Raw genomic sequence first — 20,808 nt, forward strand, 5'->3', positions numbered from 1 at the left:
CTTACAATAAGAACACCATTTTCTCTATTTTTTCCACTCATTTTTTTTATCAGAGATCTACCTGTTATGCAAAAATTTCTGCACCCTTGGACCAGCTTTAATGTAACATCCTTTTATCTTTGAGGTGCTTAAATGCTAAATTTAATAACTTAAGGGCTAAAGTGCAATTTTTTTAAATTGTGCATGTGTGCCGTGTGTGTGTGCTGATGTGTTGAGTGTGTGTGGGTTTCTTCAAAACAAAGAAAAGAAAAATAAAACAAAAACAAGAAAATCCATCAGGTTGTTCCAACGTGTGTGTGAGAGAGAGAGAGCGAGAGAGAGAGAGAGAGAGTGAGTGAAAGAGCAGCGTGGATAAGAGGAAGAAGAAGGAGAAAAGAAGAAGAAAATTATAGTTAGGTTGATTGAAGCTTAATTAGGTGATTTCCATCTCCTTCAAGGCTGAATTTCATGTTTTTCATGTTAGGTTTCATGTTTTACATCTAGTATGTACTTGATTGAAGTAATTAGAGATGGATTGAATCCATAGCAGAAGGTTTTTGAGCTTGGAGTTGAGTTTATTCCTGAAAATTCGTGTATAACATATGAATATGCATAACTGTGTTTTGAGCAGAGTTGAGCCTGTCCTGTTTTTGACGAATTTTTACCATTGACACACTGATCATGTTATTTTCTGGTATTTTTACTGTAGATGCGTCTTTTTGTGTAGTTTATGCTGTAAAAATTTCAGAATTTTCTGAGAAACCTGGAAAAAGATAAAAATCTTGAACCGGACTGCAGTCAGATTCGCGTCTATGCTGACAGCCCAGACACATGTTGGAAAAACGGGCATAACTTCTTGCTCGGGTATCGGTTTTACGCACCGTTTCTTGATTCCGAAACTAGACTTGTATATCTTTCTGAATCTGTAAAGATTGTGCCTTAGTTTGGTCTGAGAAAAAGCAGTTTTGGTTCTGAAGTTAATAGTTTGGTGATTCTGAAATTCTGGGCAGGTTTTGTGGCTGTGTCCTTCATCAATTTTGTCATAGTTGAATATGCTCACTGACTATGGATGCTACTGAGTCTTAAACATTGATCAATTGGTGAAGTTTTGGTGTTGGAATTATTGGAAAAGATTGAGTATGTGATTTTTAATGAGCATTCGATCGCAGACTGTTCTGCCGGGTCTGTAGTTTCTGTTTTAGATGTGTAATTTCAATTGAGCATATCTTAGTCATTCGGAGTCCAATTTGGGCAAATTTTATATCTAGATTGATGTACTAGAAGTCTTCTTGCCAGTGGTGGTGGTCTTGTAGTATTCTTTGAAACCTATAGAATGCTATAGTCAGAATTCGATCAATGGTTCTGCTAGAAAGTGTGTGTTTGTGAGATTTTTGGCTTTGAGGTACAAATTGATGAATTTACTTCTTTGCTTTTGGAATTAAACTTTGAGCTCATATGTGCGGAATATTTGTTAGGTTCGGAGACGACAACGAGTACCGCAGCTCCACGTAGGGAGTGACTGCGTTGGTTTTCTTTTTGTTGGAGACCGAGGTGAGTGTTCGATTCATAGATGTTCTTCAATTGGATTGAATTTGTGATATTGCACTGTGACTTCGTGTCGGTGGGCAACAACGGCCAACGGCCGGACTTTGTGTCGTGCCTTTGACTTTGTGTCGATTCAATAGCTTTATGCCAAAATTATGACTTTGTGTCGAGCTAGTGACTTTGTGTCGGATTAAAGACTTTGTGTCGATTATTTGCTTAATGCTTAATTAATGATGAACTTGGATTTATTGCCTATATTGAACAACATCCATGTCTCATATACACTCCTGGAACTCGTTTGGAGTTTCAGTTTTGCAGGTATAGGTCGGTGTCCACTACAGGTCGCGTTTTGCATTTTGTGACTCGCTCGAGAAGTGCGTAGTTGAGGCCTGTGGGAGTCTTTGTCTCCTGGCCCGTAGATGATTTTGCTTAGTTTAGTTTTGGATAATAGTTGGTTATGTAAAGTTTATTTCTTGACAGACTTCCGCTGTAGTTTGTAAATGAAAAATATTTTTTTTTGATGTAAATAAAATGTGGCTGTTGAACTGTAGTTGTTCGTTATTCTTGGATTTGCTAGTAGCTGGTTGTCACGTGTCGTATCGGGATAGGCCGATGAGGTGCTATTCCGGAACGGGGCTTGACATTTAATTTGTGCACTGTTAGATGGATTGCTCTAATTCTTTGTGCACCGTTGGATTACTTTCTAGCAAGTGGCAACCACACTGGATAATTAATCCTTCTTAGTTACATCGACAACCAACAACAGATCAGTGCAATATCTCTATTCTCTTACACACCAGATCAAAACAATCTCTCATTGCGGAGAAGTCCATCTCTCTCTCAACAGATCTCACAACTTCGGTTCTCTCTCTCTCTCAATGGATCACTTTCACAGTGTCTCCACCGATTTCTCACTCCGGCGGCTAGACTTGTTAATCGCACCGGCAACGGCGACGGCAACAGACAACTATGTCTCCGGCGACTTTGGTTGTCACACGATCCAGCGACTAGAGTTCATAAATTTTCGATTTGATAGGATTTCCATTTCTTAGGGTTTTTAAAATGGATCATTTTCCCCCATTGATTCTCCGATGAAGTTCATAAATGAACGAATGGTGTATATGCAGTGGGGGTAATTGTGTCAATAGCTAAAAAGGGAGGTCTTCCACATTAAATCCCATGGGACAGGATTGTTAGTAACGCCCCCCTCCCCCCCGGGATGGCCAATCCGGTGAAATGGGGGGTTTCACAATTCCTTCGGATTAGCAATACAGTCTACCAAAATCAAAACAAACAAGATTTTTGAGTGCCCCTCTACCTTCGTAATCCTATCCCATCCATGAATCCGGCTATCAAACACGCCCATAGATTCTTGTGGTTATTGAACCTATAATAAAGTTAGCATATCCTCATACCACAGTACTTAATGTATATTCTTGTAGTTATTGAACCTATAAAAAAGGGGAAAAAACCAAAATGGTCATTGTAGTTTAGTATTTGTGTCAATTTGGTCCCTACAGTTTGAATTGGCTTGATTTACACTTTATAGTTTTCATTTTGTTCCAACTTGGTCCAATTACTAACTGTCGTTAGATTCCATTAACCCCAAACACAAATGAGCCCCCTTTTTTAGGGTTAAAACCATAATCTGTCATTCTCCTTTTGCCCTAATATACCTCTGAACCAAAACACAGAGCCTCATTGTTCCATTTTCTATTTTTTTTTTTTTAGCTTCATTTGTCGCGCCCAAGATTTTACATTCGACCGAAACGTTTCTCATTCTCCTTTGGGGGAAGGAGCAAGAGGGATTAGGGCCTAGATAAGTGATCGGGTTCCTATGGATTGCAATGTGGTTCTTGAAAAGAAAGGAAAAATTAGGAGTTTTGTATTCTATAAAAGAGGTTCAGATATTTTTGAAAAATATTTGAATTTTAGAAATTGAAGTGAGTTTTATTTTAAAAAGGAACCGAGCTTTCATCAAGCTGCCTACATATTTCTGGGTAAAAGAGAATCAGGTCCGGCCGTAGTTCAAGCCACAAAAAGGGTTTAGAAAATAACTTAGAGTTTTCATTGGGCATAGAGTTTAGGTGTGTCTGGTCACCTCTTGAATATCGGAAGAATAGTTCAAGTATATTAGAAAAAAGAACACGGGCCAAAGAACCAGGTTTTTAGAAAAGAGTGATTCCGTTTTGCTTTTTAGGAAAAAACTTTAGGTCTGCCAAGTTAGGGAAGAAAGAGTTCGGTAATTCGCTAGAAAAGTAACCCATTTGTGTCTGAGGTTAACGGAGGTTAACGGCAGTTAGTAATTAGACCAAGTTGGAACAAAATGGAAACTACAGAGTGTAAATCGAGTCAATTCAAACTGCAGGGACCAAGTTGACACAAACACTAAACTACAAGGACTATTTCGGTTTTTTTCCTTATAAAAAATTAGCTTATCCTCGTGCCACAGTACTTAATTTCCGTACAAGCCTATTTTAGGCACCCAAAATAACCTCAATAGTTCATACCTGCTGCAACTTTAATTTTTCCGTAGATGGAACCACACCTACATATTGGGACCAGGCTTCTTGGTAGTTGAGAAGCAAACTGCTCCCGGTGCAGTTGGCGATTTTTTAAGTCCATCACGAATCTATGTTGATCATGATGATTGAAATTGTTTATTCTATAGAACTCGTTAAGAAAATGAATCATATAAAAAATTTTAGTTGCCTCGAATCTCCATAATCACCTGATTGGAAAACGTTTAACTTGAAAAAAAATAAACTTGTTGTACTGGATTAAACCCTTTTTTTTCTAGATGAACGTGTAATGATTAGGTACTTACCGGAATTTGGTTGACATGATTTTTGATTTGATTGAAGTTCTCATTAAACTTGATAAAATTGGTGATTTCGTTTGTTGAATGAACCCAGGATGGGCCTGAAAATTTTCCAGTTGCATCTGTGTTATAAGCAGTTTGCTCCTCATCGTCCCCTCAACTGCTGATGAGCCAACTTCATGCATTCTATATTACCATTAGGCCACATGGCTGAATCGCTGATGGTCGCTAGATATACTCCGTACTAAGTTAATTGGGTTTCATTTAATGACGCATGAACACACAAATGAAATGTGCATCCGGACCGTTCATCTTAGTAATCAATGATTCGAATTGAAAATAAACTCTTTCAGGGAAGAGTTAACTCTATCTTGGAAGAGTTTGTTTAATCCGGATCACTGAAAATACTTTTGAACAGTCTGAATGCGCTCTGCACCCACTCGATAGGGTGTTTGACAGCGTACAACCAACGGAAAATGGTGTGCTTGGATTAATTGAAACCATGCACGATCTTTATTTTAGCTTTATAATGGAGCAATTATTCTTTTTTTTGTTGGGGGGGGGGGGGGGGGGTGGGAGGACCACATATGTAGCACCCTAACACTCTTAATTTTTTTTGGTACATAAGAGGGCCTAGGTCCTAAGAAACAAAAACACTTGACACAATAGCTTGATGAACTCTAAGACCATCGCGGTTATTGCGCAAAGCCTTCATCACTATTGATGAGCCTTGATCAAACACTTGCTCTCCTCGATCTAACGGAAGACCCAACTTTGCTAGATTATGAACGCAATCATTAACCCCGAACACTCTTATTAACTACACATTAGTTGGGATCTTACATAATTGCTTAATTTTTAGAGTATCTCTAGCACATCCTTCAAATAATAAAATGTAAGGATATTGACTATTCAACTATATGTGCTCCATCACATACCTTAAAAATTACGGGTTTGTTTGAAAATCCAATTCAATACTTAAAATTAATTAATTATTGCTTAATGCATTATTAAACAATAATTAATTAAGTTAATTTGATACTCGTAATTATATTTTCATTATACTTAATTACTAATATTTTAAGTGCCTTTCAAATATAGGCTTAAGAAGTTATGAAAATTAAATAGCTTGGTACCTTTGACAAATTAATTTCAGTATATATTTTTATATCACCCATTCATTTACCACCATTACCCTCCACGGCCACAACCACCCACCACGAACACCACCACGATGCCACCGTCGTCACCACAACCACCACTACCACTATTGCCACCACCACTACTATATCGTCACCACCACCACACTCTACCCCCGTTAGCACCACTGACACCACCGCCACCAGGTCCACCACTACCACTATTGCAATAAATGAACTGCACGAGTGAAATTGACATCTTTAAATTGCCTCTCTCCGGTTATGTAGAGGCTGCGCAGCTGTGCTGACCACCAAGGCACCAACCAATTAACCAACCAACGTTTTTTCAAGTGCAAATAGGCTCGACTAAAATTTCCATATTATTAGTATGACTAATCAAATGACACAGTAAGTCCAACGACTCTTCTTTTAGAAATTTCACCTCTAATACAATTCAATATTTGCCCACTTTTTTTTTGTATTGGAATTTGATTATGCCAAATATATGGTTTGTATTACATGAGATTTTGATACATATTACGTACGCGTGCATAATTAATAACGTGGTATATCACTGTCATAGTTTATTGATCTCGATCTTTAGCACTTATATATAACAACAACAACAATAATATCCTTTTGGTCCTTTCAAAGCTTTTGTTTGTCCAAAGCACATGGTTTCATAATTTCCAACCATAAGAAAAATTGAATGTCACATGCATGATATTTTGAGACCTAGCTATAGCTTGCATCATGTCAAGAAAAACAATTCCAAGCCATATGTATATCTTGTTCTTGTTTCTTCTGCACATATGATAAAATTCTCTCTTTTTTCACTAATAACAAATGTGTGGAAATACTGCAAAATATTAGGTTAATTAATATTCCACTGTATTTTTCGCAGCATTTGATTCCAGATTTTTATGAAGTTGAGGAAAAGAAGATATAAAGATAACGGTGCACTTTGATTAATTTACCACTTACGGAAAAACAACTTCTAGCTCCTTATTTCTTTAATTAGCTAAAATAATTCTATATATATATATATATATATATATATATATATATATATATATGTTCCCTGATAAATAATTACAGTTCTATCCAAAAATCCAAACACAACCTTACTGTTCAGAGTCAGTAACGAAGAAAGACAGGAGACAACCATGAATTGATTAACCAGATTCTGGATTTCTACACATTTTATTTCCATCAAAAGTCTTCCCACGTTATATTTGGTAGTCATAATCTGTAATAACGTTCCCACCAAGGAAATGGATTTCATTCTAACCAGCCCACCGTTTCCTTCTTAAACCACCAAACTACAACTCCTTAATCGAAACTAGCTAGCCCCTTGCTCATTCAATGTACGGCCGGGGGGATGGAAAAAAATATTAGTGATAAATTTTTTCCTGTTGTCCTGTACATTTTGCGCATGACTCTTGAAACTTACTCATTTTTCTCGCAAAATAATTTAAAAAATCCGCAACAATAAAAAAAACAAAACAAAGAAATGAAGAAAAAAGATAGGTTTCAAAGAGTATTTGTGATATTATTGATTGAACTTACTTTTCTTTTCAAGTAAGCCCAAATAAATTATATATTTGACATTTTGTAAAAAGTATAGAATAATAATGAAATGAGAAAATGAGAAAATTTCACGTGAGAGAGAGAGAGAGAGAGAGAGAGAGAGAGAGAGAGAGAGAGAGAGAGAGAGAGAGAGAGTTAAGGAGAGAACTTCATTTTATTTTCGGTAACTACATTCTTATAGTATATAGTATAGATCGATAGATATAGATAGATAAATACTCCTATATACTGTATTAACAAACAACTTTTACTCCAAGCCCCATTCCGCTAAGAAAAATATTTATTTTTTGAATTAAAGATAATGTATTGTGATAAAATAATTTGTCTTGTAAAACAAAAAATAAGAACCTTAGTGAAATGGGGCGAGCAACTTTCTTATGCCATACTCCTTTCTGCTTACGTACGAAAATTGAAAATCTCTCTCTTAGTCCAACAGCATGGACTATGAATAGTCGCAGTTGCACATTTTCCACAACCATTGAATCGATGACCTCTTCGTAATTGACGGACATGCCCGGTGCAAAAATGGCCAGATACTACTAATTGTCAAAGCAAGGTGAATAATTCCAGATCGATGTACTGTAAATGACGCGCACGCATATGATCGATCAGTACAATATATACTATACTATTATTACTCCATAAAAGAACAATTATTAATATTCTATCGACAGGTACGTTACGCGCGCATGTATGGTTTGATTGGTTTCCTTTGACTACTCCCCCTAATTCCATGATTCCGTCACAATTTTTTTACTAGTATTTCCAAGCTAGCCACCCATCACCAACCACGACTGCTCTGAACACTCAGTACTAATACTTTACCCCTTCCACAACATTTTTCTTATGGATACAAATAATTGATTTTGCCACTCCTTTTCTCTCTAATGTCATTCTCCTTTTTTCACAAAATAAATCACCTACTATAGACACAAAAGAGAGTGGCGTTACAGAAAAACGGGAGTGGCAAAATCACTCCTCATATATAAGCTTACACATGTTCCTAATTACCAACACACACACACACACACGTATATATATTTTTTATAACACTCCAATACTTATCTTTTAGTGATCATGATATGCATAGTATTTTGAATACTAAAAAATAAATAATAGAGTATTTTGTTATCAAAAAGTGGAGGTACCAAAATCAATAACCTACACGTGTGTGTGTTTATAATTCCATACGGACTTCGTCCCATCTTCACTCGGTCGTCATTAGTGACCTATGAGATTGACCCCTAAAGCAAGTTGATTTACGGGTAAGCTAGCTGACACCGGAGATGTGCTATGCGTACAGATGAGTTGCACATAATTTTTGTGTGAGGTCCACTTTGAGTCACACAAAGATGATCCAAATCGCTCATTTAAAAAAAAAAACAAGCTTTTATGGGGTTCTCTAAGAAATTATCTTAGTCTGATATCGGTAAGGTTTTTTTTCTCAAAATTCGTAAGACAAAACTTAGTGGTTCGCCCTCTAATTGATATATGATTCAGCTAATTTTATAAGAACACATAAAGAAATATTTAAGAAAAATAAGCAGTTTGGATACTTTTTGTGTCACCTGAGACGGACCCTAAACATAACAACCCAACTATTTGCACAGTAATTGTGCACAACAACCTTGCACAGATTAAGGTGTGGGACCCATTCCAAGTTCTACACAAACTATTCGAGCTGTTTATTAAATATAAATATTTTTTCAAAGGCTCTCGCAAAAGATTAGGTTAATCTGATCACTATATATAGGTATTTGATCCAATTATCTAACTTCTTAAATAGATTTCAGGATCATAAAAATTTAAATGATTGGATCGAGCACCTATAGATATCGGATAAAATTGATTTTTAGAACGGTTCATTGAAAAAATATTTTACAGCTCGAATTATTTATATGAGATCCAGATTGTGCCCCACATAGTGACTGTGCATGGTTGCTGTGCACATTTACTGTGCAAAAAGACTTTCTGAGAAAGGGAAGTGCTACAATACACATCCCTTATTTGGGTGTGTATCATATGCACCCTTATTAAAATACACCAAAATGTTATGAATCCCAAAATGTTACGAATCTTTTGCTAAAAAGTTACGAATCATATTGTTGAAAAGTTACGAATTTTTAGTATAAAAGTTACGATACGAAATAAAATGTTATGAATGACCGGTCCTACAAGTAATTTTTTATGAGGTGACACAATATGAACCACACAATAGATGCATATGGTACACACCTTAAATGGGTATGTATTGAAGACTTTCCCTCTGAAAAAATAATGTATGTTAAATGATCTGTGCAACTCATATGTGCGCACAGACCTTTTGAAAAGAAAATGTGGTGCCCAAATCTTTCCCAGTCTTGCTACACACAGCAATCTGTGCACAGATTTCATTATGAGGACTATTATGGATTCCACACAAATCATCCAAGCCGTTCATTAAATGTAAAACATTTTTCAAGGGTCTCCGTAAAAAATAAGCTCAATCCAATACCTATAAGTGCTTCATCCAACCATCTAACTTTTCATTCAGATTTTTAGATAATGAAAAGTTATATGATTGGATCGAGCACTTATAGGTATCAGATTCAGATTATTTTTTACAGGGACCCTTGAAAAAATATTTTACATTTAATGAACGGTTCAAATAATTTGTGTGAAATCCATGGTGAATCCCACAATAAAATCTGTGTACAATCTGTGCACATGCAGATTGTATGTGTGTAGACTTTCTGAATCTTTCCCAAAGGCCAAAAGTACTGTGGTGCCCATCTTTCCCACATGTACTTTTGGGGCAGCTCTGGGAAGAAATACAGTAGTTTACGCAATTCACAATCAACACGTGAGTCAGACTATTGACTAGTTTTGCAGCAGTTGTTCATTGACCTAATTGGTCCGGCCTTATCTCCCATTTACAGAAGTAAAACTTTTTTTTTTTTTTTTGAACAATTCAGTTTATGGATGCACGCACCTCATTAATTTCAAAAATTTTAAGTTAGAGTTTTGTTTTCCATTTATTTAACTTAACTAGATTTAATTTCCCTTCTCCTTTTATTTAATACAGTGTCCTAAGAAACAAGTGTTTGTGGCGTCACCTACGGGAGGGAGGCCAAGACACGCTAGGGTCAAATTTTTTTTAATAAGAATATTTGCTAATAAAACAATGGCAAGTGTTGAAATTCCAGTGGAGTACTTGGTGCCATTTTTTAATACCTACGTGGTCAAATTTATAAAATATAATCCATACTTAAAAAATTTGTGTGGTCAAGCAACGTACCCCACTTATATACTATGTCCCACTGGCTCCGCTCTTGGCCATGTATTTACTAATAACAACAATCGATATATGAGATTATGTTCACATCCTTTGGCTCCCACTAACTCAAACATGTGATGGTCCTCAAATTTCTTAATCGATCTGAGATTTTTTATTGGTTGGTGATAGGCTAGTTATTATAACTTTCAAAAAAAAAAAAAAAAAAACCCATCCTATAACGTTTTTGTCCCTACTGTTTCTCGCATACTATGACTTACTATCATCTATTTGCAGATTTTTCACTTCTCAAAACAATTAACTAATCATTGAGGTTATGTGTGGATATTAATTAGTTCAAGTCAAAACAAAAGAAATGAGATATTTAGGGCTCATGTATGGCTTTTCATCGGTCTTGATTAGGTTCATTGGATGATACACCTTTTTACCCTTGCTAGCGGATGTTGTATCTCCAATATTGGAATCAGTTGATCAGGTTAAGTTTCTATGCTAAGGGAAATTAAGGGCAAGGAATCAAATACTATCTAACTAATTGCATTAGGGATTGAATTTATCCATGGAATTCACTAGACTTTGTTTTTTCTTATTTTGTGGATTGAACATGAAGGAGATCAATTGACTGGGGTTCTAGCCAAAGCCGTCTGGAGCTGGTCTTAGTGTCCTTGAAAGAGGTCTTAGTTTTGAGTTGAGTAAATTAATGGAGCAAAATTGGCCTGCTACTTATTAATCACCGGCATGCTAACACTATCACTATAGCGGATTACTATGGTAGCTAGGTCTATTACGAGGATCAGATTCCTGCTTACTTTTGAGAACGTTATTTTTTTTTTTTTAGAAAAACATACTTCCAATGTTAGAAAAAAGAAAAGAAAGGTAAAGAAAAACTGAACCTAACTTCCAAGCTAGCTAGTGAACTCTCCAATATCAACCTGTGGACAAAATGATTGAGAATGAAAACAACAGAATAATTTGAACGCAAATGCTTTTGACGAAGGACATGGCTCCACACAGAGCCGGCTTATAGCCAAGGCCGGGGAAGCCGGTGCTTCTGGCCTCCAAAAAAAATTAAAAACGAGGGGCCCCTAATAAATTGATTGGCCGACGGCTCTATGCGAAATTCCATTCTCGTGAGACTTAAGCCACGTATTTTCTTTTCAGCCTAATAAAAACAGTCTTGGAAATTAAGGTTTAGAATTCAGCTGTTGCATAACACTCGGTTATTTTCATTGTTTTACTTTTAGGCTCTGTTTGTTTCAATGTGAAATGTATTTTTTCAGAAAACAAACTTCAAATTTTTATTTTTCAATGTTTAGTTGGCACTTGAAAATATTTTCAGAAATCAGTGTAAGAAATTGAGCAGAAATGGTGGAGAGATCTGATAATATTGGAATTGAATTTGGGTCAAGATTGACGATCGAAGAAACTGAGCAGTGAGAATTGCAATAAAAAGTAGCGGGTTCATTTCAAAAAAATAACTTATGGAAGATTTAAGGGTAAGTCATTTTCATTCAATTGATGAAAAATATTTTATATGTAAATTTTTTTTTTCATTTTTTGCATAACCAAACACCGGAAAATTGGTAAAATATTTTAGGCCCAAACAAACGGAGCCTTAATGAATGCATAATTGTAAAAAAAATTTATATCCAAGTCAAATTTTAATTAATTTATTAGGTATAGAGATCTTAATATAATACAGTACTAAGTGATGACACATTTTATGTGTAACCACGTTTGAGATCTGTCAAATGTAACCTTTTTTGGATCTATCATTGTGGACGTGATTGTTTTTATTAGTATTAAATTTTGAGATAAAATGTGTCGCCCTCTAATATATACCATTTAAAAACTTTCGAATGCGACTCTAAAGCGAAAGCTATTAATGGAAGAAGTTCCAACATTATATATTGTGATCGTTAATTATATTCTCAAATTGCTTTTTTCCGGACATAAAGAAAATTACAAGTATCTAACAAAATGGTGATAGGACTAATATTGGTTACAGTGACTTGATGACATATAAAATTTTCTCAACAATTAAACATGGTTAGTGATCAGGTTAGTACTGATAATGAACTTCATAATGAAGCAGCCACAATTTCTCTGAACAAGAATTATCAATGCTAAATTTAACTAACCCCATTTTGGTAATCTTCACCACTGGCTTGTACTGTAGTATTGAAATTACGTGCCGTTTACGACAACCGCCATAGGATAAAGAGAAGATAAAAACGCACGCTATAGCCATCAAGCCGCCTCTCCCTATTCCCACTTTTAATTAGTATATCCCCACTTTTCTGAGTCATCTTCACACAAAACCTTTATTCTACTAATAATAATATATACCTCTCTCCCTCTCTCTCTCTCTCTCTCTCTCTCTCTCATGGAGAACTACCCTGCAATATTCTTCCCATGTTCATCATCATCGACAACGTCAGCTTCTCATTTGGCGAATTCCCATGCCTATGCTGATTTCCAAAGTGAAAAAACAAATGGGTATGGGGGTTTGATGACAAAAAACATGGGAGTTCCAAGTAATTTAGAAGTAAATAACAATAATAGTCGTTTAGCTCCACTGGGAAAAAGCTTCGTTGGAAGTGAGAATCACGAGGTGAAATCAGGCAAGAAGAAAGGAGAGAAGAAGATCAGGAAGCCTAGATATGCTTTCCAAACAAGGAGCCAAGTTGATATACTTGATGATGGGTATAGATGGAGAAAGTATGGGCAGAAAGCTGTGAAGAATAATAAGTTTCCAAGGTACGTACATAACCGACGACGCTCTTTTTCTTTTTCTTTTTTCTCGGCTAAAAGTATACTGAGTAATATTTATTGTCATAATATTAAGATTTTCTCCTCTCTTTTTATTTTTATTTTTTGGCAATAATACATTTGCTGCAATTTGACTTTGTATCATCTTGGTGCACATCTGATACAACTTCTTTGATTTGTTGCAAATTGGAGGTAATTTTCAATTACTAGATCGATCGATCAATCATGTTTATATCATTTCCTTAATTAATTTAAGGATTAATCTACTTGACTGGAGAAAAGTCTGGAACGGAACCAATTTTTAGCAATTTCCTTCATATTCGGTTCAACTCGGCTCGTTTAGCCAATTTTTCAATATTAAGGCTGAAAAGTTGACGAATTCGAGCTGAGCTGGCTCATTTATTCCAGACTGAATACTAACGAGCCGAGCTCGAGTTTTGTGCATTCTTGTCGAGCCAAGCTCGAGCCAAGATTTTTCGGCTCGATTTGAACTCGAGCCAGACGAATTCTGATCGAGTCGAGCTCAAACATGCCAATATTCGGTTCGACTCGGCTCGTTTACACCCCTAGTGGTGATCAAAGCATGATATGAATGTGTTAAATTTAATTGATAATATGACTACTGACAGAGTCGACTTCATAAAATAGTTTTATGCAGTCGACCCTAATTCATTAGAAAATTCATTAGAACACTACTTGATCGCAATCCTTGGTTTGATTTTTTTCCTTTAATCATATACATACTTAGGAAATAAGCTTTTGCATCAGTGAAATTAAGCATGCTAATTACCATATACATTTTCTTTTGCAAAATTCAGAGTCTGGACAAATCAATCTGGCATGTAGTTATATACTATATATACAATTTTTCTTTTTTCTTTTTGTTTTTGCTAAGCAAAAAATTTATTAATATTTATAAAGGATTACAAAGATTAAAAGATAAAGGGCACACGGGCAAAATTAAAGACACCTAATACCTAAAAAAAGGCAAGACGCCAACTAAACATAAAAAAAATCCATAGAAACTCAACATAAAACAGCCAAAAACCAAAGCGAGGCTCAGACCCTATACATAATACCCCAACATCAATCAGTCGAAAAACCAAAGAGCCAAACCGAAACAAAAACAAAGCCACCTAGACCTCCGCAAAAGATTACACCTCTATTAATATATATTTCTTTTGCCATAGACATTTCTGTTACACTGATGAGGAGAAATTGCTGCATAGCTAGCCTAACTTTTGGGTAAATTTGTATTTTGTTTAATTATTTTGTCGATGCAGGAGCTACTACAGATGCACGCATCAGGGGTGCAATGTGAAGAAGCAAGTTCAGCGACTATCTAAGGATGAAGGAGTAGTGGTCACAACATATGAAGGGATGCATTCCCATCCAATTGAAAAGTCTACTGACAACTTTGAGCACATCTTGAGTCAGATGCAGATTTACACTGGCTTTTAATTCAACCATGCGCGCGCGCGCACACATATATATATATATATGCCACTAGATTGATCTCTGATCGATATTAATTTGTGACACAGAAATCAATACTGTGTGTGAAATTATTATTAGCATGTAAGCATTCCGCCTCAGATCATTACGTCTTCAAATAAAATAAATAAAAAAACACTGTCGGCTTCATTTAATTAGGACGTCCTCACCTCACCTTCCCTTCTATATGTACAACTTATATACATACATACATACATACATATATATATATATATATATATATATATATATATTTATCAATCAGATTTTTAATTTTTTGATGTTTTATCGTGGTCATGTAAGGCACATTTTATTTATTTATTTATTTATTTTTTGATTAGACAAAAATCGAAACAGAAACAGTTAAGAAAGACAATCCTTCAAAAGAAGGCTAGCCAAACCAGGCGGAATACAACCTGGGGGTGTAATAGATCCGATAAATAACCGTGATCTTTAGGTCTCTTTGTAGTAGGGAGGGTAAGTTTGTAGTGCTACAACACCCAATTCTAGCTTATTGGGTGTTATATATATACTATATTTAGAACGACATTTTCAGTATAATTATAGTTGTATTTATCTGCTGTACCGGATCCATGTTATCTGGATCATTTTTTTTACGAATCTATATTGCGTGAATGTCCTTTTCATTTATTTTTGGTTTACTGCAGCCTAGTTTGGAAGTACCTAGCTGAAGGAGGGATCGATGAACAGATAAGCTTGAGCGATCTCCCTACCAACGCTACACGCAATACAATAAATTTTTAACAAGATCGAAGTCTAAAATTGTACATAAGCTTGCCCACCCAATATCATTTTACACAATAGAACACCGGTCCATCTAGTCAAGAGTTTTGAAAAACATTAGTATCTTCATTCGTAGTACCCTTTTTACAAGATATATAATATTAATTATTTGGTTGTATGTTAACGATTTGTATTGGTGAAATTCGGTATCGGATTGTGTGTGTTGTACAGTTTTTTAAATGCTTGTCTATCTCCTACCTTAAAATTCTGCGTTCGTCCATGAATTCGAAGGTTCAATTTACTAAAATAAGACTTGTGGTAGTCTGATTAATTAGAACATAAGTTAGCTGTAGGTCATTCTAAAGCAAAATCATTTTCTCAAAAACATAATTTACTTAATTAGTATCCACCAAACGTAAAATTATTCAATACCCCTTAATAGAAAACAAGAACTATTGATATTGTTATGCATTGTATTAGAAGATGTGAAGTAACAGGCTTTGGTACAAAAGTAGGTTCCCAGAATTTAAGTTCTTGTTATTAAGTTAATTTGGGCCACATTTGCTACTTAATGTACAATATATAAGGACCACTTTTTGTGTGGCTGAGTGCTTAACATGCAGAGATGCTATTAGCTACTAACATTTTTTTTTAGAGAGAAAAAACCTACTGTTAATAGATTATATATGAAGCGTGTTCAATTTGTTTTTGTTTTGTTAGACGGTTAAATAAAGGATGCCTTGGCCAGCTTACATGCACCTCAACTAACTCCTTTCCTGGTTCGATCAAAGGCAGGTCATTTACGCCATGACTAAGGAATTCACAAGAAATTATTTTCTTTCTTACGATTTGATTTCAAGAATTGAACCTTGTTCAATTGTATGGGGATAGGAGCATGTTCAATTTTTCTCCCACCGCAAAAAGCTGAAATGCCTCATTGCCCTTTTATGATGCTTGTAATGGACAAGGAAGAAATCCTCACGATGAGAAAGCTGCAGCTTTGTTATCAGTCGAAAATCAAGAACGCATGTATGGATAATCGATAGCTTGTCATCAGTTTTTGAAGTTCTAGATCTTTGATAAGGAAAGATGAGAACATTTTTTTATTTTTTAAGTGCAGTGGTAACATTTTTACGTGGTGTGTCTATAGCTAATGAGCTGAGGCAGTCCGGGCGGAGTCAGGATTTGCACTCGGGATCAAATCTGAGAGGAGAATTTTTTTTTAAATGGTCATTTTATTCTAAAGTGTCATAATTAATTTTTTGATATATGAACAACCTAAAAATATATAAATATATTTTTTAATATATAAACAGCCTAAACATACGTATACACATTCGTATACGTGATATACATACGTATGTGGGATTTTTTTTCCGAGTAATGGCTTCACAGTTTGCGTATATGTATGTATATGGCAACTGAAAAAGGGATGGTACAACACACGTGATATTCACGTGTGTGATGGGAGAGTTGAAATAACAAAATTTTCTCTTCTATGGTTTTCTTAGGGTTCTTATTGAAGGCCTTAGAGTCAAAAAATTAATTACGACCCTTTAGAATAAAATAATCATAAAATTAAAATCTTTACACTAGTTCAAACGAGTTGAAAATTGAAACACTTGATTTTTTTAGGCTGTTTATATATTAAAAAATATGATGAAAAAAATTAAGTGTTCAAATTTTCAATCTGTTCGAATCCGTGCGAAAATCTTAATTTTTTGATTATTTTATCCCAAAGAGTCATAATTATTTTTTTGACTTTAAGGTTTTCAATGAGAACCCTAAGAGAACCATGGAAGAGAAAATCTATGTTTCCAACCAAACGACTCCGTTTTGAGGGAGAAGGGGGGTTTGGCGTGATGAGAGAGGTGAAATACCAAGCTTGCCCTTGGTTTTTGACGGAGGGAAGTAACGGTGTGAGCCTAGGGACCATTTAAACACAAAATTAATACTTTGGGGATGCAATGTTAGCAATTGGAATATTCGGAACCAAAATGGCACGGCGAAAATACTTTGAAGACCAAAAAAGTCAAAAAGCCGAACATTTTTAGTAACTTTGGAGAATAAAATAACGAGATACAATTGAGACCATGTATTAATGACACTTGATATCTTCATGGAATAGTTAACTACGGGAAGAATTTTGTCCACTCCCGCGAGGGTTCAGCTCGATGAGAAAAATTATTCATTTTGTCCATATTTAGTGTAACGACCCGGATTTTTGACCCAATTTTTTTTAATACAAATTTATATTTTTAAATTCCTAATTCAATAATTAATTAGATTGAATAATTAAAATATATTATTATGTGTGCAATTGATATTATTTGCATTATTGTATAAGATATGTATTTAAACTTTAGATATACAAGAAATCAGTGATTCATATTCATCTCTTATCTTTCCTATCTAAACCCTAAGTAGAACTCTATTCAAACTAACTCTCCACTTCTCTATCTCTCATCCTATACATAAAAGCGTCCAGATACATTCTCACCCTGTACATACATGCGTCCACATACATTAGAATTGAAACCCCCCCCCCCCAAATGTGGCACTTGTCCCCTATCTTTTTATCGTTATCAGTATCACTCTCCTTCCTTATTCCACCACTTTTACACTTATCCTCTCACCTTCTTACTACCTTATTCTCTCTCATTATACATACCCACATAATCCGAAAATTGAACACCAGTATATTATTTTACTCTCAATTATATTGTTGAGTCTAGAATAGAGAGAGAAAGAGAAAGAGAGAGAGAGAGAGAGAGAGAGAGAGAGAGAGTTGTGAGTTTCGTGGATACACCGCTGCTACGGGCCCTATCAGAGTGCCGCCGGACGCTGCCTCGAGATTTCAAAACCACCACAGCGATCTACGGACACCGTATAACACTTATCCAAACTTAGAATCGCGTTTGAGGTAGTTTTCCGAAAACCCAAAACCTTTATCTGCATTTTAATGGAGTTACTTAGATTTAAAGTTTATTGAAGACGATGATCTGCTGTTAAATTGTTAATTTATTTTTAGTCCTGTTTATATTAAAATTTAGTCTGGTTGTGCTGGAATGATTAGTGTTATACCCTGTGAAAATTTATGATCGTTTAACAAATATTTGATTGTGAAATTATTATTGATGTTGCATTGTTAATTTGTATTTGAATGGACGTTTACGTGGTTAATAAATTATTGGAGTAGATAAATATTTATGAAACATTAACAAGAATATTTTATAAGTAAAACTTTATTTAGATTGTAAACAAGAAATATTTTAGATTATATATTAGTTAATCTTTAACTCTAATAAATATTGACTAAAATAGCCTCGCATAATTTTGTTGTTATAAAAATCTCATATTAATATTTAATATAGTTAGTAAATACTAAATTTAGCAATAAGTATTTTCCAATAAAAATTTGTTTGTAAAATCTATGAATAATACGATAGTTAAAGAAAAATGTATAAATAGTAGAAATGTTTTATAAAATTTCTAAATGAGGGAAACAGACTTAATTTTAAGTGTAGTAATTAATTGTTTGACTGAATATTATTTTGTTACTCGCATGATTAATTCTATGACATGATTAATTTTATCGCATGGTTATGTGTTGTTAGTACTTTTAGTTGAAATATTGAACCGTGCGATATTTTGTTGTGGCTGTAGATTGGACAAATAGGTTCCCTGGGTGGTTACGAGTAGTGACTCATGTAGACGATGTTAAGTAAATGGAAATTGATAAAGTGTTGGAAGTGTGATTGTGTGGATTGTGATTTGAGCCATGGTGATGGCAAGGGTAACCTATGGGGCCCTGTGTTGAAATGGGTTACCTGAGGGGCCCGGTGTTGTGACGCTAACGTATGATACGTCATGGGAAGTTTCTCTTCGAGGAAGAGAATGGGTCCCATGAGACGGTTATAGTTAGTGAGACGTTAATGTATGATACGTCATGGGAAGTTTCTCTTGGAGAAAGAGAATGGGTCCCATGAGACGGTTATAGTTAGCGTGGGGTAGTGGATGTCCGACCCTAATGTACGATACGTCATGGGATGACTCGATCCTCCTGTTATGGTCTTAAGTGAGAACATACTCGGTACATAACTTAGATGCGCTCACCTAGGACCCTGGTGCAGGACAAGCAAGAGGAAGGGTGGACCCATGAGACGATTGTAGTTAGTGGATGTGGGAGGAAAGGATCTCGCGGAGAGAATCCTTAGATTACATGTAAGATGATGGATAGTAAAGAAAAAGACGATGTGTTATTATTTTGTACCTTCGGTGTATTATGAATTATTATATTGTTGATCTGCATATTGTGGTATTGGGTTTTAGGATTTCTACTTAGTGAATTATCACTCAGGATACGTTTGTATCCTGGCAAATCGTTTGCTTCGGCGTTCAATTTGTCAGAGTGTGCAGGATTCCACAGTGGAGCAGTTGATACAGGTGGGACCCCCTGGAACGGAGTCTGGGCCAACATTGCTTGGAATTTCGTATCAAAACTAGAGTCGCTCTGGAGTTGCTTTTGTTACATAGATTTTTGTATTATTTTGAGATTGTAATTTTTGTATAAGGATAAATAGGGGCCTAATATTTTGTAAAATTCAGTGTATTTTAGGGTTAATGCTTCCGAAATTCTTTGGAAAATCGGGGCGTTACATTTAGTTTTTAGGAAACCATACAAACATTCAACTCAATCGAATATCCGTAAGTGCTAATCTAAAAACATTCAACTCAATCAGATATTCGTACGCGTTGATCTAAAAATCTAATTTGAAAGAATTTGAATGGAAAAAAATAAATTCTTAGATCATGTACTTAACGATGTTTGATAGGCATAAACCGACCATTGACCACTGACGAAAAGCCTGCTCGGCTCTACTAATTAAGGGTCTGCTCGGACTATGAGCGGCCAAGTGTATCGAATAACTACGAATGCTAGTAGAGACATCCCAAGCGGAATTCCTAAGTGTGTCAAGACTCTCCTGCACAACCCCTATCCCCATGGGAATAGCTACAACACAGTCCAATTAGCCCGAGATTCCTAATCCTATGGGATCTATGAAAGCTGAGGCTATTGGAGCTACTAGTGCATGCCGTCCTTATCAACATCCCATGAACGCACCCTAATTCGCTTGAGTTCCATATTGTTTTCTCCAAAAAAAAAAACTTTTTAATTTAGGCATCAGAGAGTTGTTGGCTGACACCATATTAGTGTCAATTTCTCTTTTGCAAATCATCGAAATTGACCGCACTGGAAGCCGACTCATTAATTGGTGCCATCTATGAGAAATGTTTCTTTTCGTAACAAATTCAATATTTATTTTGGTGAAACAGTTTCCAGGGCAAATACTTGAGCTACTATATCTCAAGATGCAAATGCGGAGTAGAAACCCCCATAAGCTAGTTTTAGAAGGGCAAAACCCTCACGACGGCCAGATTCCTAAGGAACA

The 20,808-nt window shown here is 35.4% G+C and overlaps 1 protein-coding gene and 1 long non-coding RNA gene across 3 annotated transcripts; both read left to right on the forward strand.

Moving 5' to 3' along the window:
* The first annotated feature begins 282 nt into the window (after nt 1–282).
* Nucleotides 283–2,075, forward strand: LOC131310028 (uncharacterized). Of its 2 annotated transcripts, XR_009195086.1 has the most exons (3): nt 283–416; nt 1,455–1,530; nt 1,835–2,075. It is a non-coding gene; the product is annotated as an uncharacterized LOC131310028 (long non-coding RNA). The 2 variants fall into 2 exon arrangements; XR_009195085.1 differs by having other exon boundaries at nt 289–1,530.
* Nucleotides 2,076–12,634: 10,559 nt separating this feature from the next.
* On the forward strand, nt 12,635–14,766 carry LOC131310029 (probable WRKY transcription factor 75). The gene is made up of 2 exons (XM_058336809.1): nt 12,635–13,105; nt 14,401–14,766. The coding sequence occupies exons 1-2, from the start codon at nt 12,732–12,734 to the stop codon at nt 14,576–14,578; spliced, it is 552 nt and encodes a 183-aa protein (XP_058192792.1). The 5' UTR covers nt 12,635–12,731; the 3' UTR covers nt 14,579–14,766.
* Nucleotides 14,767–20,808: the final 6,042 nt, after the last annotated feature.

The sequence above is a fragment of the Rhododendron vialii genome, chromosome 12a (genome assembly GCF_030253575.1).
Source record: "Rhododendron vialii isolate Sample 1 chromosome 12a, ASM3025357v1".
NCBI lineage: Eukaryota > Viridiplantae > Streptophyta > Magnoliopsida > Ericales > Ericaceae > Rhododendron > Rhododendron vialii.

Excerpts from the sequence above, each read along its gene's own strand:
- LOC131310029 (XM_058336809.1), top strand. The coding sequence starts at position 12,732 with ATGGAGAACTACCCTGCAATATTCTTCCCATGTTCATCATCATCGACA. Across the intron at positions 13,106-14,400 it reads AAGAATAATAAGTTTCCAAG|GAGCTACTACAGATGCACGC; the intron begins GTACGTACATAA and ends TTGTCGATGCAG.